A 27648-nucleotide genomic window follows, 5' to 3' on the forward strand; every position below is an offset into this window, starting at 1 on the left:
TCAGGGAATGCCTTGTCTTCCTGGGTCTTCTCCTGCGTTCCATATGCAATATTTACGGGTAGAAAGAGGCCATGGAAGTTATTTACTCTAATATCTAGGCCATTTCTTCTAACTATCTTAAAGAAAAAAATTGTCCATTTTGACCTCAGGGCTGCGCTACAGTGGTGGTTAGCAAACACTCTTCGTCAGAGCCCTGAGATTCCAGAAGTTGCCTGGGGGAGTGCTGGGTTTTCTGTAAGGTGAACCAGACCTGGTTCTTTCTCTCCACTCCGCTTAAAAGAGAGCAGCTCCGTGTAAAATACGCCATCAGCTCTACAGGCAGGTGTTTCTCCTAATACTTCATCTCCAGAAAGGGTTCTACCACTGGTAAAAAGTTTGACAACCACTGCTCCGGTCATTCCCAGGTTAGCCAAGGTCCCCATTCTGGAATGAGATCATGGATAATAGCCCAACACCTTGTGAACTCCTTTCTTCTGGTCTTACCTTCATGAATTCCACCAAATACATGGAGCTTGGGCCGGACTCGCCTCTGGACTGTGTTTAAAAGCTCCACACAGCCCACTCTTTGAAGCTCCTTTGGAACCCAGTCTCGAAAACCTACGGGCAAAATGCAATCAATACTCTCAATTTTCCTTCTTCAGGTAAGGTTTCATTTAGACTTTCAGGAAGCCATAACTCACAGAAGGTTTATTACATTATCTGTAATCCTAGACTCTCCATTAAAGCTCACAATGGCTTTTAAGGAACTTTTCACTTGTCACTTTGTCTTCTTTAGGTTCTTGAAATTTTTTTTTTTGGTTTCCATTTTTTTCCCTCCTGTTAATTAACATTTTTTTTTTTTTTCTGTAAGAGATTTGATTTACGCAGCCCCGGTTTCAAATCTTCATGGGCCTAATGACATTTATTCCCGGCAGTCCCGCAATATCTCTTTCTTTCACAATTCAGTTACTTTCTCTTTTTTTTATTACGTCTTTCTTATAGCGGTTTACTTCTAAGATGGCTCAAAGAAGACACACTGTCCGTAAACTGGCCGCAAGATACCTGGGCTCTCCTTAGGTACATCAACTCTTAACCCTTGGTGGTTCCTGCTGACCAAAGCAAGCTCCCCCTCCAGTCTCTTCTCCGGCGATAGGCAACAACGTGACCTACAGACAGGATCCCGTAAACTGGGGCTAATTGACTACCTTTAAAGTAAAAGCCACTTACTTCTACGCTTAATGCAGAAAATCCATAAAAACCGACATCAATTATAGCACCAGTCAGGTATCTGAACGATTATGGTCAGAAATGGAACCCATATGCCTCAGCAGGATGGGTGTTAAGAAGGCAGGCGGGACTAACAGCTAAATCGTAATCTGTGGGAATCCATACCATAGCTCCGTTAGGCGATTTCCGCTATTTAGAAATGAAAATATAGCATCTCTGTAAAAATATGTTACCTGAGGTGTGGGGAGTGGCTGGAGAGGCTGGAAAGAACATCAGATGAAAATGGGGGTCCCTATAAAAATTCAACCAGGGATTTCAAAACTCTGTTAATCAGAGGAAAAAAATCCTTAATCCACAGGGATTGGCATATTCCCTCATGCATATGTTTTTCTTGAAGGGGGAAAATATCTCGCTCATATACAATCAACCTGAGAAGGCATCCTGCTTCTACCATAATAGTAAATTCTCGTAGAGAGATGGCTTTCCTTCTCAGCAGGACAGAATTCAAGGCCAATCTCCATCCCCCACCCCAATCCAGCATTTTCACAAGAACCCCAATAATGTACTGATTAAGGTTCAACTTCACCTTATGAAAACTTTGGCTGGCCTTTTATTTTGGAGCCCCTTGATGTAGAACTTGCTTTGCTATACGCACAGCCACTCTCTGGATTACTCTGTATTTGCTACAGAGAGAGGGATGGTAGCCTCCCTATTAAAAGTTCCTGGGATGTGGGAATTCTTTGGAGGCTAGAGTTCAGACTTTATTGCTACTGCCACTGGCTTCTGTACCAAAATTAATGACTTGTTGAATCTGTGAATCAATTGTTCTGTTCAAAGTTGTGTTCCAAATAACACTTGAGTCATGTAGATGTTTCTGTGCTGAGAATATCCGAGTCTTATTTACAATAAACAGCTTAAGGGGAATAATGTCTACACCCAAGGAGGCTGCTCAGGGAAGGATCAAGTTGGCTGGGATGCTCTCTCTGTAGGTCTCACTGGGTAACTCATGCTGATGAGAATATTTAGTTAGCAATTCAGGAGTGAGTCTCTAATGACTGCAAAATAGGGAAATTAATTAATTATGACGCTACATCTTGTTGGTAAGTATAATCTTTTAAAACATGGGATGGGATGGGACAGGATGTAATAGGGAAAAAAGCATGGGGATGGTGATTCTGAAATAGCGAAAAAGTCGGGAACTGCTAGAGCTTGTGCAGACCGGACAATCTCCCTATCTGCAACAGAACTGGCTCCTCTTCTCTTGCTTCTCCCTATCATTAAAATGTGCCACCATAACTCACGTCTCGGTCCTCCCTTCTGCGATTTCTATGTGAAACACAGAGCACTTCCCTGGTAAGGGAAGGAAAGCAGCCCTAAGTGGGTTGGAGGAAACAATATTTACAAAGATTAAATTCACAGTAGGGCACGTGTGTTAGATTTTTTTTTATATTTCAGGTTGACAGAGGAGGGGAGTGATATGGGCAACAACCCAAACCACAGGGGAAAAGTTGTGAAAAGAATTTATTTTGTATTAAGTGTTTTCTTCCTTTTTCCAAACCGAACTTTGCTAGTACTGTACATTTGGACATTTATTAAGAGTGCAGATTTCACATTGTGTTTTTTACCACAATCGAAGAAAAAGAAAACTCTCCTTCTGAAAGTAAAGTATCTGAATGTCCTGAGTACACCTTTGTTGGACAGGAAGGGTCCTGGCGTAATAGATACCAGACAGATGGGGATCAAGGTGATAGTCCCATTTGAAACATGTTCTGTGGCTAAGCCAAAGAGATAACAAGTTCTTTTTTTTTTTTTTTTTTAAGATTTTATTTATTTATGTGACAGACAGCCAGAGAGAGAGGGAACACAGCAGAGAAATGGGAGAGGAAGAAGCAGGCTCCCAGCGGAGGAGCCCGATGTGGGACTCGATCCCAGAACGCTGGGATCACGCCCTGAGCCGAAGGCGGACGCTTAACGACTGCGCTACCCAGGCGCCCCTGAGATAACAAATTCTTGAATAATTAAAAGATAATTATATAAGTCAAAGAATCATCTTCTGGACCATAATCTGGGTAACTAAAGGTAGCTTTGAAGCACACTGGTGATCTAAACTGGATGTAGGTTCAAGGATTCTGTAGCATGAGTATCTTTAAGTAACTTTCAACGTTAAGTCCTTACTTAACACCTAGCTTTAAAAAAAGAAAAAGGATTCTTTGCTCATATAATCAGCTCAAGTGTTAAACTTTTAAAGATTTCCCAGGTCCTACTATTATATGGAAAAGGAAAATGGGCTACTTTATCTTATCTTTTGGAGAGAGACAGAGACACAGAGAGAGAGAAAGATAGGGAGAGAGAAAAGGGGGCCAGAGAGAGAATCTCAAGCAGACTCCGTGCTGAGCACGGAGCCCAATGGGGGGGCTCGATCCCACCACCTGAGCCAAAACCAAGAGCCAAATGCTTAATCAGCTGCGTCACCCAGGCACCCCAAATGAGCTACTTTAAACAAAAGTTTCCATCATTTCATTCCTTCAAAAGCCCTGTGATTGGGAGGTCTGTGTCTTCCTTCCATTCCCCACTCCACCTCCCTCACTCCTAAGTGAGTACAGTTCGTAAAATAAATTGATCAAGCTGGAAAGACTGCGGTGCTCCATACTCTTTGATTTTCCCTGACTCAACTAAATAAAAAAAATTTAATTTCAAGAACACCTGTAAGCCCAGCAGAACTGCTGAGTTTAATTATCATACTGTTTTCTTTTAAAGACATTGGCTTTTCTTTTTGTGTTCACTTTTTATTTTTTGAAGGAAAATGATTATATCCCTGAAGCATTATTTATTATGCTTTATTATTATGAAAAAAGGCATCTCTTATAACAAAAGGACAACCTTTGCTTCACTTACCTAGAGGAGGTCCGTGTGTCATGAGTATGTCGATGCCCTCAGGGATGAGGTTCCACTTGTCCAGCAGAGACTGACCTCTGGGCAGGTTAAAGCCCCATCCATTAAACCACGGGGTCCTTTGGGGGAGATAATGCACATGGTATCAGGCCAGCAGAGCCACGTTTCCACTCTACAATATTTCTCTCTCGCACATTCCCCCCATGGTTTGCATTGCTCTCTTTTCTCTTTTTGATGGTTGGCCCTGGCAGCAGGATGCTTTTTTGTTGACTGCTTCAAAACCAAGGCATTTGAAAGCAAGTGTAGAGCTGGCGAATTGTTCAACCAGAAAGGGGCACAAGAGCCTTTACAGTGGAGAGTTTCCCAGCAGACCTCTATCAAAATCTTAACAATGCTTTGTCTTCTCCCCCGAATCTCCGTGCTTCTTAAGATGCCTAGTCCCAATCCAAAGCATTTCCACCCTTCCTGCTGTATCTCAGAGCTCAGAAATTCCATCAGGACTCCTTCCTTCCCATCACTGTGACACTGCTTCACCGGAAGGATTCTTACTAACGTCCCTGGAGAAAAGGCAAGTGCTCTGAAAGCAGAGCATGAACCCCTGTACAGCGAGATGTGCTGAATAGCCTGGATGGAGAAAGCTGAAAAAATACAGGGGCTCTGACAGGTGAGAGGGGGTACAGGGAATAAAGAGCAAATGTGGGCTTTTCCTCCTGGGTCATCAAAAGGAAGATTTGGGGTTCATTCTGGAATCAGCTCTCCTGACCAGGAAGGTAAGCAGTCCACGCTCTCGGAAACTCCTGCTTCAGGAGTGAGTTTCTGAGCCTGACTGCTTCATGCAGAAATGAATGGGGTTTTGGTCCATCCTGTGAGCATCCCTATTTGGGGCTGAACATGCCTGCACCATTTATAACAGCAAGACAATGACCGATTTTTCTCTACAAATACTACTGGTTAAATCACATCAGAACAAAGCCATTCCCAGTGCTGTCCTACTCCCGAACATCTAGCTATAACCTTTATTTTTTTGAAAATGACTCTTTCCCCTTCTGCAGGAAAACTCCAATTTGCTAGCGCATACGTGCAGAAGACAAGCTGGTCAATTTTCTGGCTAAGCTGAACTATCCTCTTCGACTTAAACCGGCGCTTCCATGCTGGAGAGGTGACCAAGGCAACCTGGTCAGTCACGGCTAACCAAATGAGGTGCACTCTTATTTAAAGCCAATCATGGGCCAGACTATCAGACTCTCTCAAGTCTCGGAACTCAGAAATATTAACCCAGCATTCATTTGGTGGGCACGTATCAGCAAGGACAGAGTGAAAGGAGGGCAACTGAAAACCATGTGAAGATCCATCTTACAAATGAGAACCTCAGCTCCCACTGAGGTGCTTGAAAGAAAGTTCCAGAGATAACAGACTGTGTGGCCCCAGCTAGAAAAAGTGAAACCAAGAAAGTATCTGACCTGTTTCCTATAATTATTTTCCAAGTTCTAAGCCATCCTCAGGGGCTTACTTATAATAACAATAATAATTTTTAAAGCTATTAATTGTCGAGGGCTTACTCTGTGTGAAGGAACTAGTCTAAACACTTTATTTGGATTAACACATGTAAACTTCACAATGAGCTCATAAGGTAGATACTAGTACTAACTCCATATTACAGATGGGGAAGCTGAGGCACAGAGAGCTCAAGTAAACACAACCAATAAACCGGATATGAACCCAAACATTCTGGTTCCAAAACCCATACACTTAGCCATCGCACAACTCCTCTTTTTACCTAGTACTTGAAATAACTTCCTACCTGCCCTGGGTGAGCTGCTTCTGTACTCTTTTAAGTGTCTTGTTGCTTAAAGCCAAATGAGCTCTGAAGTGGGATCAGGTGCGTGGTTCTGAAATCCAGCAATGAGATGGTGGAGTGGACACCCGTGGTTTCTGCCTGCCCAGCTCTTTCACCGTTTTTTTTGTAACAGCGTCTGAATTTTCTTTGGAGAACCTTTCCCTCCCCCTCTCAGTACATGGCTGACTCATCGCTGCTCTAGGATCTCCTTGAACAGTGACTGGCCTAGGGACATACAAATGACGGAGCTCGGAGTCATCCTCAGGCTTTTGCTGGTGCTAGCTACCGAAAAAGAGGTCATGGGTTCCTCTCTGGGATCCTGGGTCTTGAGAACTGTGTAGGCTTGGAACTGCCTGGTAGCTTTGTCTTAGCCACCATGCAGATGGCCCATGCTTGACAATCAAACCATTATAAAAAAAAAAAGAAAAAGAGAAAGAAAGAAAGAAAGAAAGAAAGAAAGAAAGAAAGAAAGAAAGAAAGAAGAAAAAAGAAAAGAGGAAAAAAAGAAAGAGAGAAAGAAAGAAAGAAAGAAAGAAAGAAAGAAAGAAAGAAAGAAGAAAAGGAAGAGAAAAAAAAGAAAGAAAAAAGCCAAGCAAAGAAACAAGCATACCAGGATGATGTTGTTGGACATAGGGATCCAGCTGTGCCTAAAGCCAATCACACATTTCCTTCCAAATACATAAGCTAATAAAATATTTTTCTTTTTATTAACTTGAGTTAGGTTCTGCTTCTGCAAGTGAAAGAGTCCTAATACATAAAACTGTTGTATTTAGTGTAAAAATGACCTCTGTACTTATGGCAGGCAACAATGTCCACCCCCACTCCCACCCCAAAGATGTCCATGTTCTGATCCCTAAAACCTGTGAATATATTACCTTATATGGCAAAGGGGAATTAAGGATGCCGATGACGGAGTTCAGGAGCTCATCATGCTGACCTTAAAATAGGGGCGAGCATCCCAGGTTATCTAGGGGGTAATCACGTGGGTCACCAAAAGCGGAAGAGGGAGGCAGAAGAGAAGAATGGAGTGATGTAATGTAAGAAGGACTCAACCAACTCTTGCTGGCTTTGCACGTGAAGGAGGAAGAACACCAGCCACGGGATGTGGGCAGCCTCCAGAATCTGGAAAAGCTAAGGAAAGAGAAGGAATTCTCCCACAGAGCCCCTGGAAAAAAACAAAAACAAAAAACCCCCAGCCCTGCTGACATCCAGGTCAGACTTCAGCCCAGCAGATTCTGGAAGATCATCTACAGGTGTCGTTATAAGTCACTCAACCTGTGGTGGTTTGTTACAGCAGCCGGCAGGACGCTAATACGGTACCTCCAATGTCGGAGCTGGCTCTACCCCCCAGGAGCTCTACACGGCCCTGGGTCTCACCTAGCGCACGTGCGATCAATCACACAGCTCTTCGCAGCCACCCTGCCTTGCTCAGCTAGACGCTATGCTTTTGGTTTCCTCGGAGGAAAAGGCAGCACTCGCTTTCCCATCCCAGGCTGCTAGGGAGGCACAGACATCACAGGCCTGGGGGTAATGCCAGGTAGACCCTTTTAGAGCTCAATGAGTCAATCTCGCTTGCATTTATCTTCTAGGACTTCCTATCTTCAGGTTCTCAACCATTTTCATTAGAGTCTGAAATAGACCTTTCCCAGTCTGGGATGCCCATCCTTCCCGTTCATTTTACAGTGACCCCTATCCACGATTTGTCTTAAAAGTAAAAAGAAAAAAAAAAAATGGCAAGTTCAAAACCCAGTGAAAACTCAGTATTTTGGCATGAGAGAGAGAAAAATAAGCAAAAACATCTGTTTTCCTAGATTTTGAAAACAAGCTTCTGGGCATATGGCTCCCGTCTGAATGGCAAATAAAGAAGGCTTGAAAGAGTCCCAAGCACACCCAAGTGGCTAATATAATGAGGAGCTCTGATTTCGCGGCCAGAGTCTGTCTGAGGGCAGTCAGCCTCTGGACCCCCAGGTCATCCCAGGAGATTCCAGAGTCAAAGAAACAAGACTTCAATTTTCAGTCTCTCTAATTTTCTCTCTCAGAGTCTTCTCAGGAAACCTACACCCCTATTCCCCCAGGAAGTGCTCAGTTTTATAAGTGCTTTGCAAGAGTAAGACAAGCCCATTGTCTTTGGATACCCCAAATTTCATTTGGTTAATGTTAAGCTTGTGACAAAATCCAGAAGTTTCCAAGTTAAGGGTAAACTTTAAAAATATCTGGCTTTCATTGTGACTCAAACCTGTCTGTACGTGTATGAAGTGAAACAGAATTTAAGTTATAAGAAAAGGAACATTTATCAAGTCCCTGATATGCTTTACACAGAGGTTTTACATAGACTATTAAACTTAATTACTCATAACAATCCTTGAATTATTAACAATCCTTGAGTACAGCCAGCTCTATTTTTAGATAAAAAGGCTGAAGATCAATGATATCAAGTAACTTGTCAATATTCCCAGGATTGGTAAGGTGGGGAGCTCACATTCAAACACAGATCTGCTGGTTCCAAAGCCTGTTTTTCCCTTGCACAAGGCTGAACTAAAACCTTCTAGCCCAATTGTGGTTTTGGCTACCATGCTTGTAACGTAAAAACAGGGCTGCTCCATACAGTCTCTTAGGCTGGGCACTGTGCAACCTCAGGGGGTGCCATGGCATTGTGTGATGGAAGTGGCTCTTAGTAAAAATGGAGTGTGACTTCGACGATGTTATTATGGCTTTCACGGGATATTCTCTGTTGCTTTAGGTCCTCCAGATAAGCCCTTTTCCACAAGACAGTGGCCAGGCAATGGGAAAAGCAGCCCAGTGATGGGTTCCAGAATTATCCCAGCATGGCGGTAATAAATAGGGGCACACAGAAGAGACCTGTGCGCTAATTCCCATTCTGGCATCCATTGACTAACTCACGTGAACCTTTGAAAAGAGAGGGACAGTCAGTGGGTCACTTTCCTCATCTGAAAAATGCATGAGTGCATGGATTTGATTACAGGATTTCAGGACTGCTTGTGGGTTGCAGAAATCTCATGCGGAAGCCCCACACCCAAAGCAGGTACATGCAGGGGTGCTCTTGCTGGAGGGCTGGGAAGAAGGGGCTCTAAACCTGCTCACTCACTTGGCTCCCTCCTCCTTTCTGATCTCTGCTTCTGAGCAAAGCCAGCAAAGCCCCGCACTTGAGGGTCCTTCTATGATCAAGAAATCCTAACGTTCTACAAGTCTGTGCAGACGATCAGTGTTCTAAATAAATACTGCTGAATCACTCTCAATGAATTGCCTAAATTGCCTATAAGGGACTGAGTCCAGTGTGGAAGAAATAGCTGCACAGAGCAGAGACCAAATGTGTCAGCGTCAATGAATAATGCTTTATCCAGTTGAGTTTCAACCTGAAACATGAAACCCCAGCAGTGAGCCCATCAGGGGTTCACTGGAAAATATGTGCACAGTCGACCTCCAGAGCCCCACAATGGGTTTTGTTCTGTAGCAATGGGGGGTGAGGGGGGAAAGGTGGGGGGATGCATCCAGGGGAACAATGTCTATTGCCTCAGCCAAGGACTTAATAATTAGCTGTGACTAACAAATACCACATGGGAACCAACTTGTAAGAAAATGTCCCACAAAGCGCCTTATTGCCCGTGGGCCAATCAGAACCCGTCATCCATCCCCTTATAGAGAAGGATTAGAAAACTCTGGAAGGAAGGGGAGCACTACAGCTGCCTGAAGCCACTGGACCAAAGACTTAGATGGATGGAAGCTGCGGGTGCTTTCAGGGCTCCCTCCCCGTTGCTCTCGCAATTAGGGGCCCTTGGCTTCCTGGGGCTGAGTCCAGGGGCAGGTGCTAAGGGAGTTAATGTAGGCAGATCTTGTTCCAAACAATGTCAACACAAAACAGACTTTCTATATGGAAGTAGATTGCGATGAAATCGCTGCAAAGGTCATCTGTGTTTGCAGTACACAGCGCTGTGGTGCGGGCAGGAGGGAGCTGCTGGACCGTAAATCTGTGGTTGGGACAGGTGAATGGCTGTTTACACTCCCCTGCCCACATCAGGGGGCTGGGCACGCCCCAGGGAAAGCAGGGTTTGGAAAAGAGAAGGTCCAACTTGTTCTGCTCAGATGGGCTACTGAGGTTCACAGCCCCCTACTTGCTGGTCAATGTCTACAAATTCCCCCGTGTTCAGACAGGTCCTGGGCAGGCTGCATCACAAAGACCCGAGATTGTTATTAACAGCCTCCTAGGGGCCTCTGCAAAGATTAAGGCTTGGGAGCCCGGTGGGCTCCTCTGGGATGCTGGGATTGTGCGTGGAAGGTGTGAAGGGGGAAGTGCAAGGGCTCACAGCTGGAGTGTTGGCCGTGCCACTTAGAGCTGCGAGGACTTGGGGGTTCGGTTGAAGTTCCCCATGCTCATTTTGGAGGCAGGAGGCCTCCATGGATTATGGAATCACAGACCAATCAAGTCTCAGGTCCACTGGCTTGTCGGTCTCTTCATCATTCAAATAGAAACAGAATATCTGCCTATGTGGGTACAATGAGATCATTTATGCAAAACTTTTGGCAGAGTACTGGGACAAAACGTTAACGTGCGGCTTTTAATTTATATATAAGATACACTAGCAATATACATGCATGTGTATACACACACACACACACACAGTCGCTCATGTTACTTTTTCTTTCTAGAATTTCCCAAGCTTCAGCTCATCTAATAATAGGCCCTCCTGCTCCAGACTTTTTGAGGAGTCCCCAGTGAACAGGCAAGCACTGCTAGATGGCTAGATAGAGCCTGATTTCCTCCGGCTGATGACTTATTAAAAGGCACTTCCTCAGCTCACTTTTGAGTGGAAGTTTTTCAAACGGGCACTCGCTCGCTCGCTTGCTCAGTCTTGCATAGACAATCCTGTGGAAGGTAAGAGCACAGGGCAAAACGTTAGTCAAGGCTGCTTAGCCGGCTACTAGAGGTGGTTAGATTTTGACAGGATCTTAAATTGGGAAAGTTCCAGGAAGGGGGTGACTTCGGGTCCTTGGAATATATTAATAATAGGGCACTCGGAGAGGTTCACTGGCGGCATGGACAAGCTACTAATTAACACCATCGCAGCAGCCTGGCATCTCCGTGAAGCAAAATTCGCGAGCCAGGGGCCAGTTTCCATATACACCTTCTTTTCTAAACGGCACACTTCAGAATTGCAACCTTGCTCACGCCTGGCACTCCCAGCCGCCATCGGCCCCTCTCCAATGGCACATCACACCGGGTCCAACAGAAGCTGATTTAACCACCGCTGGTTAAAATCACACCGCACTTCACAGCCCCCTTCACATGCCATGAAGCTGTCATGATGATGCTTGATTTCTAGCTCACCTGACAGCTCAGCCCTCCCTTGACTGCAAAGCTTCCCATCAGTTAGAAATAGCAGTTTCCCTAGCACCAGACGTGTCATCCTGAATATCCAGATGAAAGGTAGACACCTGCCCCACTCCCTCCCTTGCCTTCTTTTCTCTTCTTAGCTCTGGAGTTTGTTAAGAAGGCAGCCTCCTCCCCCAAGTCCCTCCACGTGGCGGCCTGGAAGTTACCCTTCTGTGCAGTTAAAAAGATGCTCTGCCTTAGCCCATGGAGGAACTTCACACCTTGTGCGGCGAAGACACACACACACACACACACACACACCAGTTGACGCGGCCGGGAGAGAGAGGGACAGCTTAACTTCAGGGCAGGATTTACAGCCCCGTGCAGCTGCCTGGGAAGCCTGCCTGGCCCAAACCACAGGCTCAGCTGCCTCGAAAGGGCAGCGCCGGCGTCTCTCTCACACCAGCTGTCGAGCCCCATCTCTTCCCTGTGACTCCGTAACGCGCTCTTCCCTTATGAGGGCCTTGGGATGAAAACAGACACTGTTCTGATGAAGGGCAGGCCAGGGTGAATAATGCGGTCTGTGGGCTGTGGACAGCACAGGAACAAATCTTACCTGAGGGGGTCACCTGAGGCCCCTGCTGTGAACAGGGCCTGCGGTCTTTATAAACATGCCAACTGTGTCCCTTTTTTGTAACGAATAAGGGAACAAGTGTCAGAATTAAGCCTCTGTTACCCATTTTCCTTTGCCCTGCTGGAAAGGAGATGGTGTAAGTGGAGTTTGCTTTAGGAACCAAGAAAAAAAAAACCCACTATGACCTGTTTTCGAACGTGGTGTGCCTTGACTTATTAAAGTAACATTCCAGTGCCTGTTGCCTTCCCATCGGGCTGCGTGGGAGCCTGCGCTCATCAGTCATACGAAGAGCCCGACAGGGCAGAGGAAGGGCCATGGCTGGACCTTCGTGTTGGTGGGCAGGTGAAGCAGATTTGGGGCATGCCCGGGCGCATCCAGAAACAGCATTTTATTTTGTGGCTGAGGAAATTACAGGACCAATCCCAGGGTGCCCGGACCAGAAAATGGGTCCCTCGTCGCTCTTTAACCCCCAGCTGGGAGCATTCTTCAAAGAGGGGTATGAGCCAACTCTCCGGGTTTAAAAGAAAAAGGGAGGCTCAGTGGAGGGCGAGGAGTAAAAAAGAAAAGTAGCATTCCTCTTTTTTTCTTTTTTGGTGATTTTTAAAATTGTGGTAAACCATATATAGCATAAAACTTACCATTTTAGCCATTTTTGAAAGTGTAGAATTCAGTGGCATTCAACACATTCACAGCGTTGTGCAACCATCGCCACCATCCAGCTCCAGAACTTTCTCATCATCCCAAACAGAAGCTCTGCACCCATGAAACAACAGTCCCCTCTCCCCACCTTCCCTCCAGACCCTGGCAACCACCGTTCTGCTCTGTGTCTCTGTGAACATGGCTACTGCCTGTGTCTCATGTAAGTAGAATCATGACACATTTCTCCTTTGGGTCTGGCTTATTTCCCTTAGTACAATGTGCTCATGGCTCATCCACACCATAGCATGTGTCAGAAATCCACTCCCTTTTATGGCTCAATACTATCCCATCATATGGCTATACAGTATCCCATTTTTCATCTAAGGTTTCTGAAAGTCTAGGATGTGCCAGGCGCTAGGCTTGGCCATAGGGAGACAAAGCCCCTTGCTTTGTGAAGTGTGCAGTTACTGAGTTGAACGCCCAGTGAGGATGGGCTCAGTATGGTACTTGTGGGGCAATTACTCATTCGACGAACATAACCTGGATGCCTGTCGTGAGCTAGGTTCTGTCAAGGTAGGTGCTGGGAATCCAAAATTGAATACAGTTTCCAGGACAAACCCACAGCTCACCATAGCACAGGTAAAGTTGTCCTGGACAGAAGGCCTTCATTTCTAAGTAACCTAATTCCAGAGGAATTTGGGGAACACCAGAATGATCTGAGAATTAATCCAGCAATTTCAAGGGAAGACTGTCCCCCAGGCCACCAGGTGACTAGGAGCGTACTTGGCAGGACTTTTGGGGGAGGTTTCCTTCCATTTCCTCCTGCATACTCCTTAATAAGGCTGGGCAGCTGAAGCCAGGACCGCAAAACATAAAACCACATCCTACTGAAGACTGAGCTTGTGAGGGCAATGTGTGTCACATGCCTGGCTGGCTCCAAAGCACAGGACGAACAGGATGGGAGGAGACAGGAAGATTGCCAAGTACTCAGGCAACTTGGCAGAGAGCACCTGTACCTCCCTCTCCTCCTTTTCTACCCTGCAGACGTGTCACAGAAACCTAGTAGGTGGAGGGATTTCCTAACTTAGATTTCCCAAAAGAGCAAGAAAAGGAGGAAAAGTGGGTTCACGTAGTGAACTCAAGAACTGATGTTAACAGGTGTGATGGCCTGATGAAATCTGTGCCCCCCAACCAGAGGATACTACTACATTTTATTATGTTTAGTTTATTTGAGAATGTGTCTCACACTTATGTTGATAATGCTGGTTTCTTTTTATATTATTTCATTTGGGGGGGGCATAGGGATATGGCTGGGGAGGATCACACTGGCAAGAAAGCCTCCCACCTGAAAAACAGATCCCAAAAGAATAAATAATAAGTGGACAATAAATACGTTATTAAACATCACAAGTAAGACTGAAGTTCGGTGACTTCAGTCTGGTTCACCACTGCGTCCCTAGCACCTGGCACAAAGCAGATGCTTAAGTATTTGTCAACTGAATTAAGAGTGACTGTTCATGAAGGGTTTGTAACATCATGAAAAAATGTGTCTGCCTTGATGGTCAATGGAGAAGCAAAGTGTTAATCTGGGTATCAGTATGAATTTAAGTATGCAAAACATGCTCAGAAAAAAGACACAGACCAACATACTGAATGGTTATCTTAGGGTTGGGAGAGGATTAAGGATGATTTTTTTTTCCTTCTGTTTGTCTATTATTTTCTACTTTTTCATTACTGATTAATGTCATTTGGAAAGAAATAATTATTTGGTGTAAAATCTTCATACAGCCAAATGCAAGTTGGATATGGATGGACAGATTCCTTGTGTACTTAGACTCTGATCTCACCGGCAGTTTCCCTAGGGGGCGGGGCAGTTTCCCCAGAGGGCGGAGTATCGGGAGGACTTTTGCTCTGGTGGCCGACAGGACTTGTCTTCTTTCTCTCCCCTCCCCCCAAAACAGTTTGTGGGAAGAGAAAGGTGTCTTTAGCAGCAGACGTCTTTCTTCATTCAGGTAATTCAATACACGCTTACTGAGCACCTGCTACATGCCAGGCACTACTCTGTTGGTGATGGTTCATTTTTCACTCTACTGAGGAACCTCAGATTAAACGTAGCTAATGTTATATATCTGCATAGTACTTACTTAACAGAAATCATTCCCACATTTCCTAGTTCACGATAACCCCAAGTGGTGAGCAAGGTATTCATTTCATAGAAAACAGTATAAGCGTTTTAATGACTGGCCCACGGTCGCCTTTGGCTGAGGTGGCATGAACAGAATTCTGTAGTGCAATGACGACATTTGCAGGGTTAAAACTTGGACCGGTCTGTCTTCAAATTCGGACTGCTTTCTACTCAGTAATGTGACCCGGGGCAACTTCTTACACCTAATCTCATTTTTCCATCTATAAAACGGAGATAACAATGGCAACCACACGGTTCCTTGCGAGGACTGGATGGGATAATAGATGCAATGCATTTGGCAGGATGCTCGCCCGATATTAAGAATTAAATTTAATTTTGTCTTTTTGTCATCATCATGAATGTTAACGTCATTACAAATATTAGTTATCTTCAAACCCTTGGCTCCTTGTTCCCTACTTTATCTTTTTCGTATCACCACAAGGTGTACCTTCTCTCCATTGCTCACATTTACAATGTAAATACCAAAGAATTGAGTGATCCACCTGAAAGCAGCGAGTGTGAACATTTAAGTACAGAGGAGCCAGCTTCGGATAACGAGAAGGCAACGAGTTAGAGTCAGAGGACGGGAGCTCCAGCCCTGGCTCTTCCAACTTACTTGCTATATAACCTTGGGCAAGTAACCTCTCTGATCTGTTTCCTTCACTGTGCCACAGGGATAATGATTCTTAGGAAACTCGCAAGGTTGTCAAACAAAGTCCGGTATAAACGAGCTGCACCTAAAGGGAAAGTGCCTTCTAATTCCCATGTCACTGCCTGTCTGTGTTGCCTGTTTGTGCTGCTCGCAAAGCTCAGAGGAGCTGGGATAAGTGACAAGGAGGTCAGATGTAAGTTGAAGTGTTGGCCCCCACTGATCTACCATTTTGGCTCTAAACGACTAACTGCAGTCCAGACCGATTTAGTAAAGTGAGAAAACTGTGAGTGCAAACTGGCAGTACACACAGTCAGAGGGGATGAGTGAGAAGCTGGAGCTGCCCCTTCAATTCAGAGGTTAAAGCAAGCAGACAGACCCGGGTGTCTCCCTCACCGTGCCAGCCAACCATAGATTATTAATTGGGCTCAGCAACCATTATCGAGCCCCTTCCACTGCAAGGCCTTGGCAAAGGCCCTTCAGGGAGATCGACACGCAACGCGAGACCATCCCAACCTGCCATCTGGTTGGGATAACGAGATAGTCACAGGCAACATTGTTCTTCCCTATTTCTGCCCATTAAAATTGGACTGAGCCCTTAGGGCGCAGCTCATATATTCCCCAAGAAGGTTTCCCGGATCCTCTCAACACTTACTGTCATTTGTGGAATTTATCATATTCTGCATTATCGCCTGCCTGTGCGTGTGCACGTGTGTGTTTTAACTTACTTCCCACCTCATTCCAACAAGTTGTCGAAGTTGTGTTATGGGTATGTCTCTCTTCCCCAGTGGATCGTGAGCCGTGCCCTATTCATACTGGTGCCCCTAAGATCTGTGTCCCCAGTAGGCACAATGCTTGTTACATAGGAGATGTCAAGAAAATATTCGTAATAATGAAAAAAGCAAAAGAGACTTTAGAATTAGCGCCCAAGGTGGTGATCCAAATAATATGTGTGACTGGAGGTCGGAATGGGGCAAGACAGATGAAGGTCTGAGCTTTTTAAAACAAAGGCCATTTAAAAATACTGGATTTTACGTCTCAGAGGCCTGTGCTGCCAAATATGATACCCACCGTGTGGCTACTGAGCGCTCGAAATGTGGCTCATCCCGTTTGAGGCGTACGAGAAACGTGAAAGACATGCTGCATTTTGGATACGTCACAGAAAAAAACAAATGTAAAAATATCTAAATTTTTATACTGATCGCATGTTTCAATGATAATATTTTGGATATACTTTTTCACTTTTTAATGAGGCATATTTAAAATTACATATTCGTTTCGCGCTATATTTCTATCGCACAACACTGGCACGGGCCACAGAAGTATTTGTACTCTGACTCAGAAATCCCAGCTTAGGGCTGATACCCTAACGAAATCATCCAAAGTGAGTAACAATGCCACGCACAACGTTGTTCACTGCAGTGCTATTTGTAAGTGCAAAACACTGGAAACAAGTATATCCTCCACTCTGCATAAAAATAGAAATGGTTAAGACAATTACCATTATTGGAATATCCAATAAAATGTCTATTATGCAAGTGCTAATTATCAAGACTAAGTAGCAACACAGAAAATTCTTAAGACACAATACTGTTTGAAAAAGCACTCAGTGCCTAAATCTATGTACAATCTGCACGTAGGCACATTCTTTCACTCAGCTCGTCATACAATTTGCTGAACTGTTAGTGCACCCCAGGTTCTGTGTTAAGGGAAGATTGGAATTCGAGATGAAACGGTGATGGGGGACAGCCAGGTAAACAGACAATGGGGTGTGCAAATGGAAATACCGGGTGGAAGCTGAAGGAGGTCACATCCAAGCTTTCCTGGGGTGAACAAGGACTGGGGGAAATATGAAGAAGAACAAGAAAGCTATTCTTTTGGTTAAGGGTGGGATGGGGTTTTCCTTGGAGTCTCAAGCTTTCTCTGGCTTTTGCCATGAAAACACAGGAGATGAGCATCAGACTCCACGGTGAGCCCCTGGCACCCAGCAGGTGTGAGCTGTTGGTTCAAAGAAGAACTGGGCAGCCCTTAACGGCACGGCTCTGCGGTCTGACCCCTGTCCTAATTGGCGTTAACTCCTCTCTCGGTCTCAGTTTGCTCATCTGTAAAATGGAGATAATTAAAGTATCTGCCTCATTGATACACTGTTGAGAAAATTAAACACAATAATCCATGTAAAGGCCTTAGCTGGGTGCTTTTGTATACAAGAAGCATTACATAAACGTTGGCTTTATTATTATTATTATAAAGATGAGAGGAATAGTATGAAATAATTGATCAGGAAGATAAAGTGGAGGGCAGAACCCACCTACTCCCAACACTACATTTGAGTGGAACTGGTTCACTTATTTTCAGTTTCTAGAATCATTTATAACCATTGAATTAACTCAACCAAGTTTTCTCCTTCTTTTTTTTAATGCCTTGAAGGATGATGAAATTATGTGTTCTATATAATGTGATAGTGAAATAAGTTAGCCAGAGAATGATTTAGGTCTGCTGTCTTTCACTCAGCAGCATAAAAAAAAACCAGACTGTAGTCTCATTTCAAATTTCACATTTTTTCCCCCAGCATGTTACTCATTCGGTTCCAAACTCCTCAATCAGAATATTAAGCACACTTTATCGACCTCCAGGTGACCTCCCATTAGACAAAAACAAAACCAGGTCAATTGTCTTGTTTCTTAAAGAGTTGCTGATGAAGTCAAGGAATCTTGAAAAAGAAACATTTCATTTTTTCTGATACTCTGTCCTGCTCTTTTTCTAGTAAGAGTCTAAGCAAGTTTGTGTGAAAACAGACTCTTTGTTTTATAAATAGAACACTGTTCAAGGTTTTTTAGAGGTGTCTGCTAAAAATAAAGAGGGTTATAGTTTACTTCTTTATAGCTCTCAAAACAAAACTAAACACAACAAAAAAGCCTCGGCTTAACTAAATGTTATATTTCTATTTTGAAAGGTGTCTTTATGTGAGTCAGGCATGATTTCTTGAAATGAAACTCCCCAGAAATTAAATTTCCTGTGTTTATATACAAGGTGTGCCTGTGTTAAGTAATGACACCCAGTGTGTGCTTGTTCTGTTGTGTTTTTTTTGACGCCATGGTGTTTTGTTTTATTTATTTTTTAAACATATGCCCCAGAATGAACACAACTGCATGTTTTACTTCCAACCTATAAAGTACTCACACAATTCCTCTTTGAAAATTGCTTACTTTGTGGCGTACAATAATTATTTTTATGTATAAGTTCTAGGTTCTTTGCTTCCAAATTACCAACATTACTTTGAAGCTGAACCCATTGATCCCCAAACTGTGAACTGACTGTATTCCAAACTGTTTGCAGGTGACATGGTGTGGAAACAATGCCAGGTTCCCAGGTGAGTCCCCAGGAGCCAAGCTCATTCCTATAGACAATATATGGCGCTAAGGATAGTGCCAGAGTTCCACCACGGCCTAGAACGAGGTGAACTTGGAAGAAGGCCTGTTTTTCAACTCTGGGTGCTAGCACAAGGCTCTCCTGGCTCCGGCTGGACGGAGGCTCCACGACCAGAGGCAGCAGACTATGAGTTGGACACAACAACTGAGGTTTCCTTCCATGGAGCTTTCCAGGACAATATTTCCTACAGTGTGCCCAAGAGATTGGATCTGTTGAAATTGTTCAGAATCCCAAAGGGTTCTAGGGTTAAATAAGTCTGAGAAATGCTACTTGCTGCCATTTCACTTCCACCCTGGGGGTATAAGGTGAGCCTCACCACAGTAAAGACTCTGAGAAGCCCTGCAGAAAAGAAATCTGTTGAATTGGACGTAACGGAACATGTTCCAAACATATGGGGCCCCTACCAATCCCGTTGCGCTGGTATCTATCATGCCTATTGATGGTACTTAAACTGTATGTAAAGTATATGATGTGGCAGGTACTGTTCTGAACAGTTTACATACAGGAGACCACTTAATGCCCACAGCACCCCTTTGAGGTAGAGGTTAAGATGAACCTTATTCTACAGATGTGGAAACTGAGATAAAGAGAGGTGAAGGATTTCCAAAGGCACAGAGACCCCTGTTTCATCACCATGCCGGACAAACCTTGGAAACCAATCTCCTTGAAAGTCACCTTGGAAACACTGCCCTATGGGCAGGCCCAGATGGCCTGCATCACCCCTTTCTTTCCTTAGCCCAGCCCTTCCCTCTCATGAGTCTTTTGAAGCCAAACTCGGAAAGTTCTCTCTTTTGCAACAGAGAATGACAAAGTCAACATGAGTCTTTTTTCAAAAAGACTAAAGAAAGATTCATCCACACTTCCGAGGAAATCAGGTTTGGTGTATCAGTGTCCTACTGTTACTATAACAAATTAAAAAATATACATATTTGTATATATATAAATTATATATATACAAATATATATTTGTATATATACACATATATATTTGTATATATACATATATATATGTATATATATAATTTGTATATATACATATATATGTATATATATAATTTGTATATATACAAATTCAGTGGCTTGAAACATCTCAAATTTATTATCAGACAGTTCTGTATGTCAGAAGTCCAAAATCAGTCTCAGTGAACTAAGAATCAAGGGATTGGCAGGGCTGGTGGCTTTCGAAGGCTCTAGGGGGAAAATCCATTTTCTTGTCTTTTCCAGCTTCTAGAGGCTCCCAGCGTTCCTTGGTTCTGGGTCCTGCATCAATCTGACATTTGCTTCTGTGGTTACATCTCCTTCTCTCACTTTGACCCTCCTGCCTCTTCTCTCATGAGGACCCTTGTGATTATACAGGGCCCACCCAGATTATCCAGGATAATCTCCCCATCTCAAGGTTCTTGATATAATCACAGGTGAAAATTCAATTTTGCTAGGTAAGATAACATTCACAGGCTTCAGGGATTAGAATGTGGACATTGGCACTGCACTGATGGTGAGCTGAGGGGGAGGTGGACAGGTGCCTGGAATTGGAAGGGGTGGGGAAAAGGAGTTGGAAGAGACAAGGTCATGGAGCTTCTCTCTTTTACCATCACCAGCTCAGCTCCCATGGCCCCTGGACAGCAGAGGTGAGATGAAAAAGGAAGGGAGGGCTATGATTCTCAAATAGATGTGTGTTTACCCCCAGGGGGCATTGCTCTATGCTGGGAACACTTGAATGCACAGATCATCCTGATTTTTCATCCTGGATCAATAGTTTTCCTTAAAGATGCTGAGATTTTAAAATTGAAATCACTTCTTTCCTATTAATCCAAACCCAGCTATGTCTCTGGTTCTGCTTAAAAATGACACTTTTTAAATCTCCCTGGTTGTCTGAATGTATGGGACATAACACAACCTATCTCCAATGTTAACAGTAGGGTTAAGTAAATTAATGCCTATGAGATGCTTCGATCCACACCTGGCATATAGGAAGCTCTCAGTAAGTGTTATAATTCGATTTGATTATTGTTAGTCCACCACTACCTGAACCATTACATAGTCACCTGCCAGGTGCTCTGTATACATTAGCTGCTTTTAGCCTCACAGCAGCCCTAAGAGATAGGACTTTTATGTTCTCCATTTTACAGACGATCAAATGAGATGAGGTCTACAGTGTTCAAGTCCTTTGATTAGAGTCACACATCTGACTGGCAAAGTTGGGAGCCAAACTCCATTTACCTCCAAAACCCACAGTTCCAACGTTTCAGTCTCTCCTGTACATTTGCCACCCAGGTTCCTCTGGGGCCAGGAGAGAGTGCCACAATCAAGTCAAACCAGAGTTAGCAGAACTTCAGCTGAGTTCCTAAGAGGCTTCCGCTTGCAGATTTTCTGAGTTGTTAATTCTGCAAAGAACACATTTCTGCTTACTTCGTTGTTAGTGCCAGTGTTTTAGAAAGTAAGGAAAACCAAATTTTTATCCTTCACACTTCCTCCGTCACCTTTACTCTCTATCTGATGACCCACCATCTCCTGTGTGTCATGGCCAAAGCCTAGTCGAATACCTTCTTCTCAAAGCCCTTTAATAAACAATATTGAAAGTGGCACTGACTTCTTCAGCAAATGAAAATTTCTAGGAGTCAAACTTTTACTGGCTCTCCTTAAAACAGAAAACTTTGAACCTGTGGCAGTGGTATTCAATTGCAGTGACTCTACATTTGGAAGAATACTTTATACAGACAAACTCTGTGGTCTTCTGAGGACTCTGGCTAAGTATACCACAGGGAGAAAGAGAAAAACATATTTCCTGAAATCTTCACAAACGTGAAGAACAGGAAGCTTTCCAAGTCCATGAGCAATGACACTTGGCTGGCCAACAAAGGCTGACCACCCACTATTCATATCTCTTCCCTAGACTGGAGTATCTCTCGGTTTTATGAGCTAGAAGTAACTGGGGCTTGGAATTTCCAGCTTTGCCTCTGCCAACAACGTCAAACTCCCCAAGGTAATCTACGTGGGGTAAATCTGTAAGAAGCCAAACGGGGATTTGGTCTCAGGACAGCCTCTCTATAAACTTCATGATTCCCCCCCCACCCCAATAAGATGCAGGGTGAAGTGGCTCGGGAAAGCACGTTCAACAGAGCATGGGAGAAAGACGCTATAATCAGACACCAAGACACTGGGCTTTAAACCTGCCTTTGAATCATAAACAGTTGTGTCATCTGAGAAGTCACTAAACTCCTTATGTAGCTGTTCCTTCACTTGCCCATCAGTGGGTAGAATGCCGAGTTTCAGCATGTTTGCTATTTTCACTCACTGGCAACATAATCCGTCCACCTGAGATAACAGAGCTTGGTATATAAAGTACTTAATTTCCCTTAGTGTCTCTAAGCTGTAAGCTCTACGAGGGAAGGCATTTTTGTATTTGCTGTACCTCCAACAGGGCCTGCCCCTTACTGGTAATTGATGAATATTTACAGGATGCAAAACAAAATCCGGAGAGGTAGCCTGGTGTAGTACAGTGGTTCTCAAACAGCAGAGTGCATCAGAATCGTCTGCAAGGCTCGCTCCAAGGTTCAGCAGGTGTAAGGTGGGGCCTGAGAATGTGCATTTCCAAGAAGGGCCCAGGGGCTGCTGGTGCTGCTGGTCCTGGGACCAGAGTTTGAGAAGCCCGGTGTCATGGTCAAGGGCAGGCTTCTGTGGCAGACTTCCTTAGTTCAAATCCTGGCTGTTAGCCTAATTTACTTCTCCGTGCTTTCCTCTGTGCTTCCTCACCTGTAATAACACAGATAACAACGAAACCTACCTCACAAGGTTCCTGTATGTAAAACATTTCGAACAGGACCTGATATGTCATAAACCTTGTGTTCGTTATTATTATTGGGAGATTTTTTCTCTCTCTTGCTTTGACGTTTTAGTCTGTGTTAATATTAGTTCTTCCAACAACAAAACGAGTATGTGTAATTTGGAAATCTTGGATCTCACCCCAGTAGTTACTCTAGACACCACTGGGGTGCACATTTTCCCCACTGGGATCTATGTGGAACTTGGGCCTTTGCTGAGGAAAAGAAGGAGATTTTTCATTTAATAAATCAATTATCTTTAGACTTTTAAGTTGACCACCTATATTTTCCAAATCAGGCAACATTTAGGTTCTAGCGATTAGTAAGGATGTCACCTCCTGCCTACAGAGTGTGGCCATGCCGGTCATTTCTAGATGGTCAAGGCCATGATGGGTATCACCTCTCTGAGACTGCCTGTGCTGGCCGTGGGAGGTGCAGAGAGCTTCTCTATTTAAGCTGAAGAAAATTAACAGTGGAACAAATTAAAACAGCAATCAGATTTAAGTAGCCTCAATCAGGAAATTAACTTTAATGGATATTGTCATCACCAGGCCTACCTCAGAGCTGCTGGTCTCCCAGTGTTGAGATGCAATAAAAACTAGGGCCTAAACACTGAGTTACCCACCCACATCTCGGAATGGATTTTCTTTTTACTACCTTATGTTTGCTTTAATATGTCCCTTTCCCTGTTCATTCAAGCTTTCCTGTGATTCTATTAAACTGATTACACACCTCTGCAAATGATTGCACACCTTACCTGAGACAGAAGCTCAAACGGGGACTGGGAGATGCATTGCCCTGTCACTTCCTTTTAAGTGGGATCTGAAAACTTCTCTTTCCCCCATCAACTTCCAACCCTAGAATGCTGTGGAGGCTTAGAAGGGACTGCTTTCTTTCCCTAAGTCCTTTCTTTGCAGGAGAATAAGAACCAGGCATGGCAACATCATCTGGGCTTTTCTGGATCAACACTTACTTGAATTCTAGGCTCTAGGCTGAGTCTAGTCTCTGGCCTTCCTCTATCCAGTGGACCTATGAGCAACCTTCCCTCTTCCTTCAAACAACCCTAGAATCTACACTGAAAGGCCCAGGGTTCAGCTGTCATCTTTACTGGCTACCGCAAGATCCAGAGACCAAGACCAAGATCACTAGACTGAGAGCAAGCAAGGGAGGCAGTCGAGGGTATCTGACCTCCCAGGATAATCTTCTGACTTATTAACAAAATGAGCCTCCAGGATCAAGGGGCAGGAATCCTGAGGCAAGTAAGAGTTGATGGGCCTAGCTAACTCAGTCCACCTGATGGCAGCACCGAGCGTGGACCCTGGAACCAGTAAACTGGGTTTGAATCCTTATTCCACCACTTTGCTGGGTGAGCTCTGGCAAACTTCCTCATGCTTCAGTTTTTTCATCTGTAGAATTAGAATAGTTGTTCCTCTACCTCAAGAGTTTATTGCGAAGTTTATTTAAAATCTATAAGACACTTTGAATGTTGCTTGACATGCATTAAGTATTAGGTGTGTGTTACATGACTAAAATATGTTGAGCCCTACTATGTATCAGAAATGACCAGGCCATGGCTCTTATTCTCAAGGAGTTCACGGTCCAGTAAGGCAGACAGACTCGAGAGGTAAGTGGTGTGAGTGTGTGTGGAATGATGAACTCCAGTCGGAGGATAATTGTAACAGTTTCCTCTTGTAAAACACCTACTAGGCGCTTTCCACATGCGTCCTTTATTTAATCTCCATAAGAGTTTCACAAGGTAGGTATTATAGTTTTGAGTTATCTATGAAGAATAAGACTAAGAAAGTTTAAGTTACTGACCGAAGAGTCATGGCCAAGTGGCTGAGCTGGGATTTGGACGCAGAGCTGCCTGACTTCAAAGTCCATGCTCTTTACCCGGACGTGGTAAAGGGGTGAGATACTTAGGAAACCACGTGGAGCGCAGGAGACTAGTTTTATTTTAACCCATAGAAAACTGTGTGACGTCAGAGGAATTACCGAACTTCCCTGTGCTTCCACTTCTTCGGGTGTAAGACGGTACTACCGGGGTCCTACCCGCACAGACTTGCGGAGTCGCTGTGAGGTCAACGGAGATAATCAGGACAGCGCTGAGAAGCATCGAGAGAGCTAGAGAGAAGGAGGGTGCTCCACTCTACACCCTCGCTGACTGATCTACCACCCTCTCTTCCTTGAGCTCCTCCCACGCAGCCCCAGTTCTTCGAGGGCAGGGGAAGCGTCTCCCCCCCTCCTTGTATCCCATGGCATTATGCCCAGTGCGAGCCACAGAGAAGGAATACACTAAACCGTTGTTCAGAAACAGGACTCTAGCCGGGGAGAAATATTTAAGTCAAAAATGGCAAAATGTGTCCAAGGAACTCATGGAGGGATATGAGGTTTGGTGAAACAAGACAAGTGAAACTAAACAAATGAACTGGGAATGAAGGGTTGTCTGGTTTTGAAATGTCCCAGGTTCACAGAAACTCAGGTTAGGCCCTTGTACTTCTAGATTCGGAAAAGAACAAACCCTCCAAACCTTGAGAGGCTTGCCAATCACTAATTATATGCCAATTATTCTATTTTGGGCTCTTGCTAATGAGATCTGGGAAGTGTCTTAATTACCCAAAATTATGAAAATAATTTCAAACTTGACTCTAGGGCTAGTTTTACTCCACTTAGGAAGAAAAATATAAATGAACGTACACGGGGTTATTTTTTATTAAGAAATACTCTGAATTTGCGAGAACTCTAGTTTCTATTGTAACCCCACATCTACAGCTCTCCACATTTTTTTAAAAATTTTATTTATTTATTTATTTACTTATTTATTTGACAGAGTGAGAGGGAACACAAGCAGGGGGAGTGGAGAGGGAGAAGCAGGCTTCCTGCTGAGCGGGGAGCCTGACGCGAGACCCGATCCCAGGACTCTGGGATCACGGCCTGAACCAAAGGCAGACGCTTAACGGCTAAGCCACCCAGGGGCCCTTATAACTCCCAACACTTTAATGCTTGAAGTTTCAGGCACATGGGCAGTGTCACTATTACGTTCAATGGATTGCTGGTGGGTTTTGGTGATTTCCAGAAAAAGGTGATCTCTTTAAACTGTGGTGCCCTAGAAAGCCCAGTCCTTGCTGAACAAGGAGAAGGTGAATAATACTCTGTGGTCAAGGGCGGATGGGGGGAAGCTGGGGCAAGTACAGAAGCAGCAGGAGACCCCAAATGAGGAAACAGTAAGCTTATGATTTAATACGTGCTTTTCTTCATGAATTGTCTCCTATATCCAAGCAAAGGGGATTTCCTCGGATAATACTATGTCCTATTTGTATATGTCTTTGTAATTTTTTTTTTATAAAGATTTTATTTATTTATTCGACAGAGAGAGACAGCCAGCGAGAGAGGGAACACAAGCAGGGGGAGTGGGAGAGGAAGAAGCAGGCTCATAGCGGAAGAGCCTGATGTGGGACTCGATCCCGTAACGCCGGGATCACGCCCTGAGCCGAAGGCAGACGCTTAACCGCTGCGCCACCCAGGCGCCCCTGTCTTTGTAATTTATAATCTGTCTCTCGCGACATCACAGGGAAAGGAGTCCAGTTCTTGGTCCTACTTACTATACGACATTGCCTTAAGCAAGTTCTTGAAAGTCTCTGTGCTTCAGTTTGCTTGAGTATAAGTCAATTTATGTATTGTCTTACCCTACAGGGTTAATTAAATAGAGGTAATATATGTAAAGCTTTCAATGTACCCTAGACTAGGGATCAGCAAATGATGGCCTGTGGACCAAATCTGGCTTGTTGACTATTTTTGTAAATAAAGTTTTATTGGGAAACAGCCATACTTATTGATTCACGTACTCTCCATGGCTGCTTCCACCCCATCACAGCAGCCTTCAGGAGTCATGACAGAGACCTTATAGCTGAAGATTCTAAGATATTTACCCTACCCCTGTTATGGACTCCAGAGCCCTGGATGAATGATGGTTATTAGGGCAGTTGTACAATGGGTACTGTTAGGGCATTTTACCGATAAAAAAAGGAAAGCTCAGTACAGTTACATTCCTTACTCAAGGTAGCAAAGCTAGTAAGTGCCAGGCCAAGACTAGGCACTGACTGACTGACTCCAAGCCCAATGTTTTATACACTATATTCTGCTGACATGTGCTTATTTTACTCAATAAACAATCAGGATCGAGTTGGCACTGCTAACGAATCAATGGCTGAGACCTTGCTTTTGGCCTCTGTATGAGGTATGCCTGTTTTAAGTCCTGTCAGCTCGGAATCACCACAAGGATGCATCCAGAGGGTGCTAAGAAATCCCACTACAACCACATTTTCCAAAGAGTGTACTGTGGAATGAGAATAGGTCTGGGTTAAAAAGAGGGTTTCATAGTCAAACACACTTGCGAAAGACCAAGTTAAAAAGTTTCTTTACTGCAGGACTTCTCAGAGCCTTTGGTGTATTAGCACACATTGAGACTCTCTAAGAGGACAGAGTGAGCGGCACTTTCCAAATCAATCCTTCCCCCTCTCTCCTCATCCCATGGTTATCCAGCAGGACTTGTGGTCCTCAGAACACTCTGAAAAACACTGCTTTTTGGTCTCAGAAATAGTATTTCTCCATTTCTAAGAGGGACTATACATCCCCATACCCAGATGACATATTTTTTAATTAATTAAAAGAAATTAAAACCAAGGAAATGCCCTTTTAATTACAGCTGAAGCATTTACTGACCAAACAGTTCCCAGGAGTTATTACTAGAAACACATGCTTTCCAACACTGCTGAGAAAAGACTTAAGTAGCAGTTTATGCTCTTTCTAATCTTCCCAGACTTTCATAACTCCGGGTTGACCACGAGACAATCACGATCATCTGTTCCATGTGGAAAATCAGAAATGGAACAAGTGAGAGATCATATTTTTATACATTTGCCATAGTTCCCTTCTATGAAACCAATCACTCTTAGAAACATCTGTAATGTATGAAATACTTACAATTGACTACAATCTTGTGGTAATAGCTTAATTATGCCTCCAAA

At 44.0% G+C, this 27648-nt stretch overlaps 1 protein-coding gene across 3 annotated transcripts in view; it reads right to left on the reverse strand.

Annotated features, from left to right (window-relative positions):
- Positions 1–27648, reverse strand: part of MPPED2 (metallophosphoesterase domain containing 2) — a 182116-nt gene that overhangs the window by 15009 nt on the left and 139459 nt on the right. For all 3 annotated transcript variants that reach the window (XR_006781622.2, XM_045808578.2, XM_045808579.2), the window contains exons 5-6: positions 4102–4217; positions 484–597 (exon numbers count right to left, since the gene is read on the reverse strand). Coding sequence is in view for 2 of the 3 variants with exons in the window: in XM_045808578.2 (XP_045664534.1) it covers positions 484–597; positions 4102–4217 (230 nt within the window). In the remaining variant the exon portion in view is untranslated. The remainder of the gene's footprint in view (positions 1–483; positions 598–4101; positions 4218–27648) is intronic.

The sequence above is a fragment of the Ursus americanus genome, chromosome 24 (assembly GCF_024610735.1).
Source record: "Ursus americanus isolate L20-20 chromosome 24, mUrsAme1.1.p, whole genome shotgun sequence".
NCBI lineage: Eukaryota > Metazoa > Chordata > Mammalia > Carnivora > Ursidae > Ursus > Ursus americanus.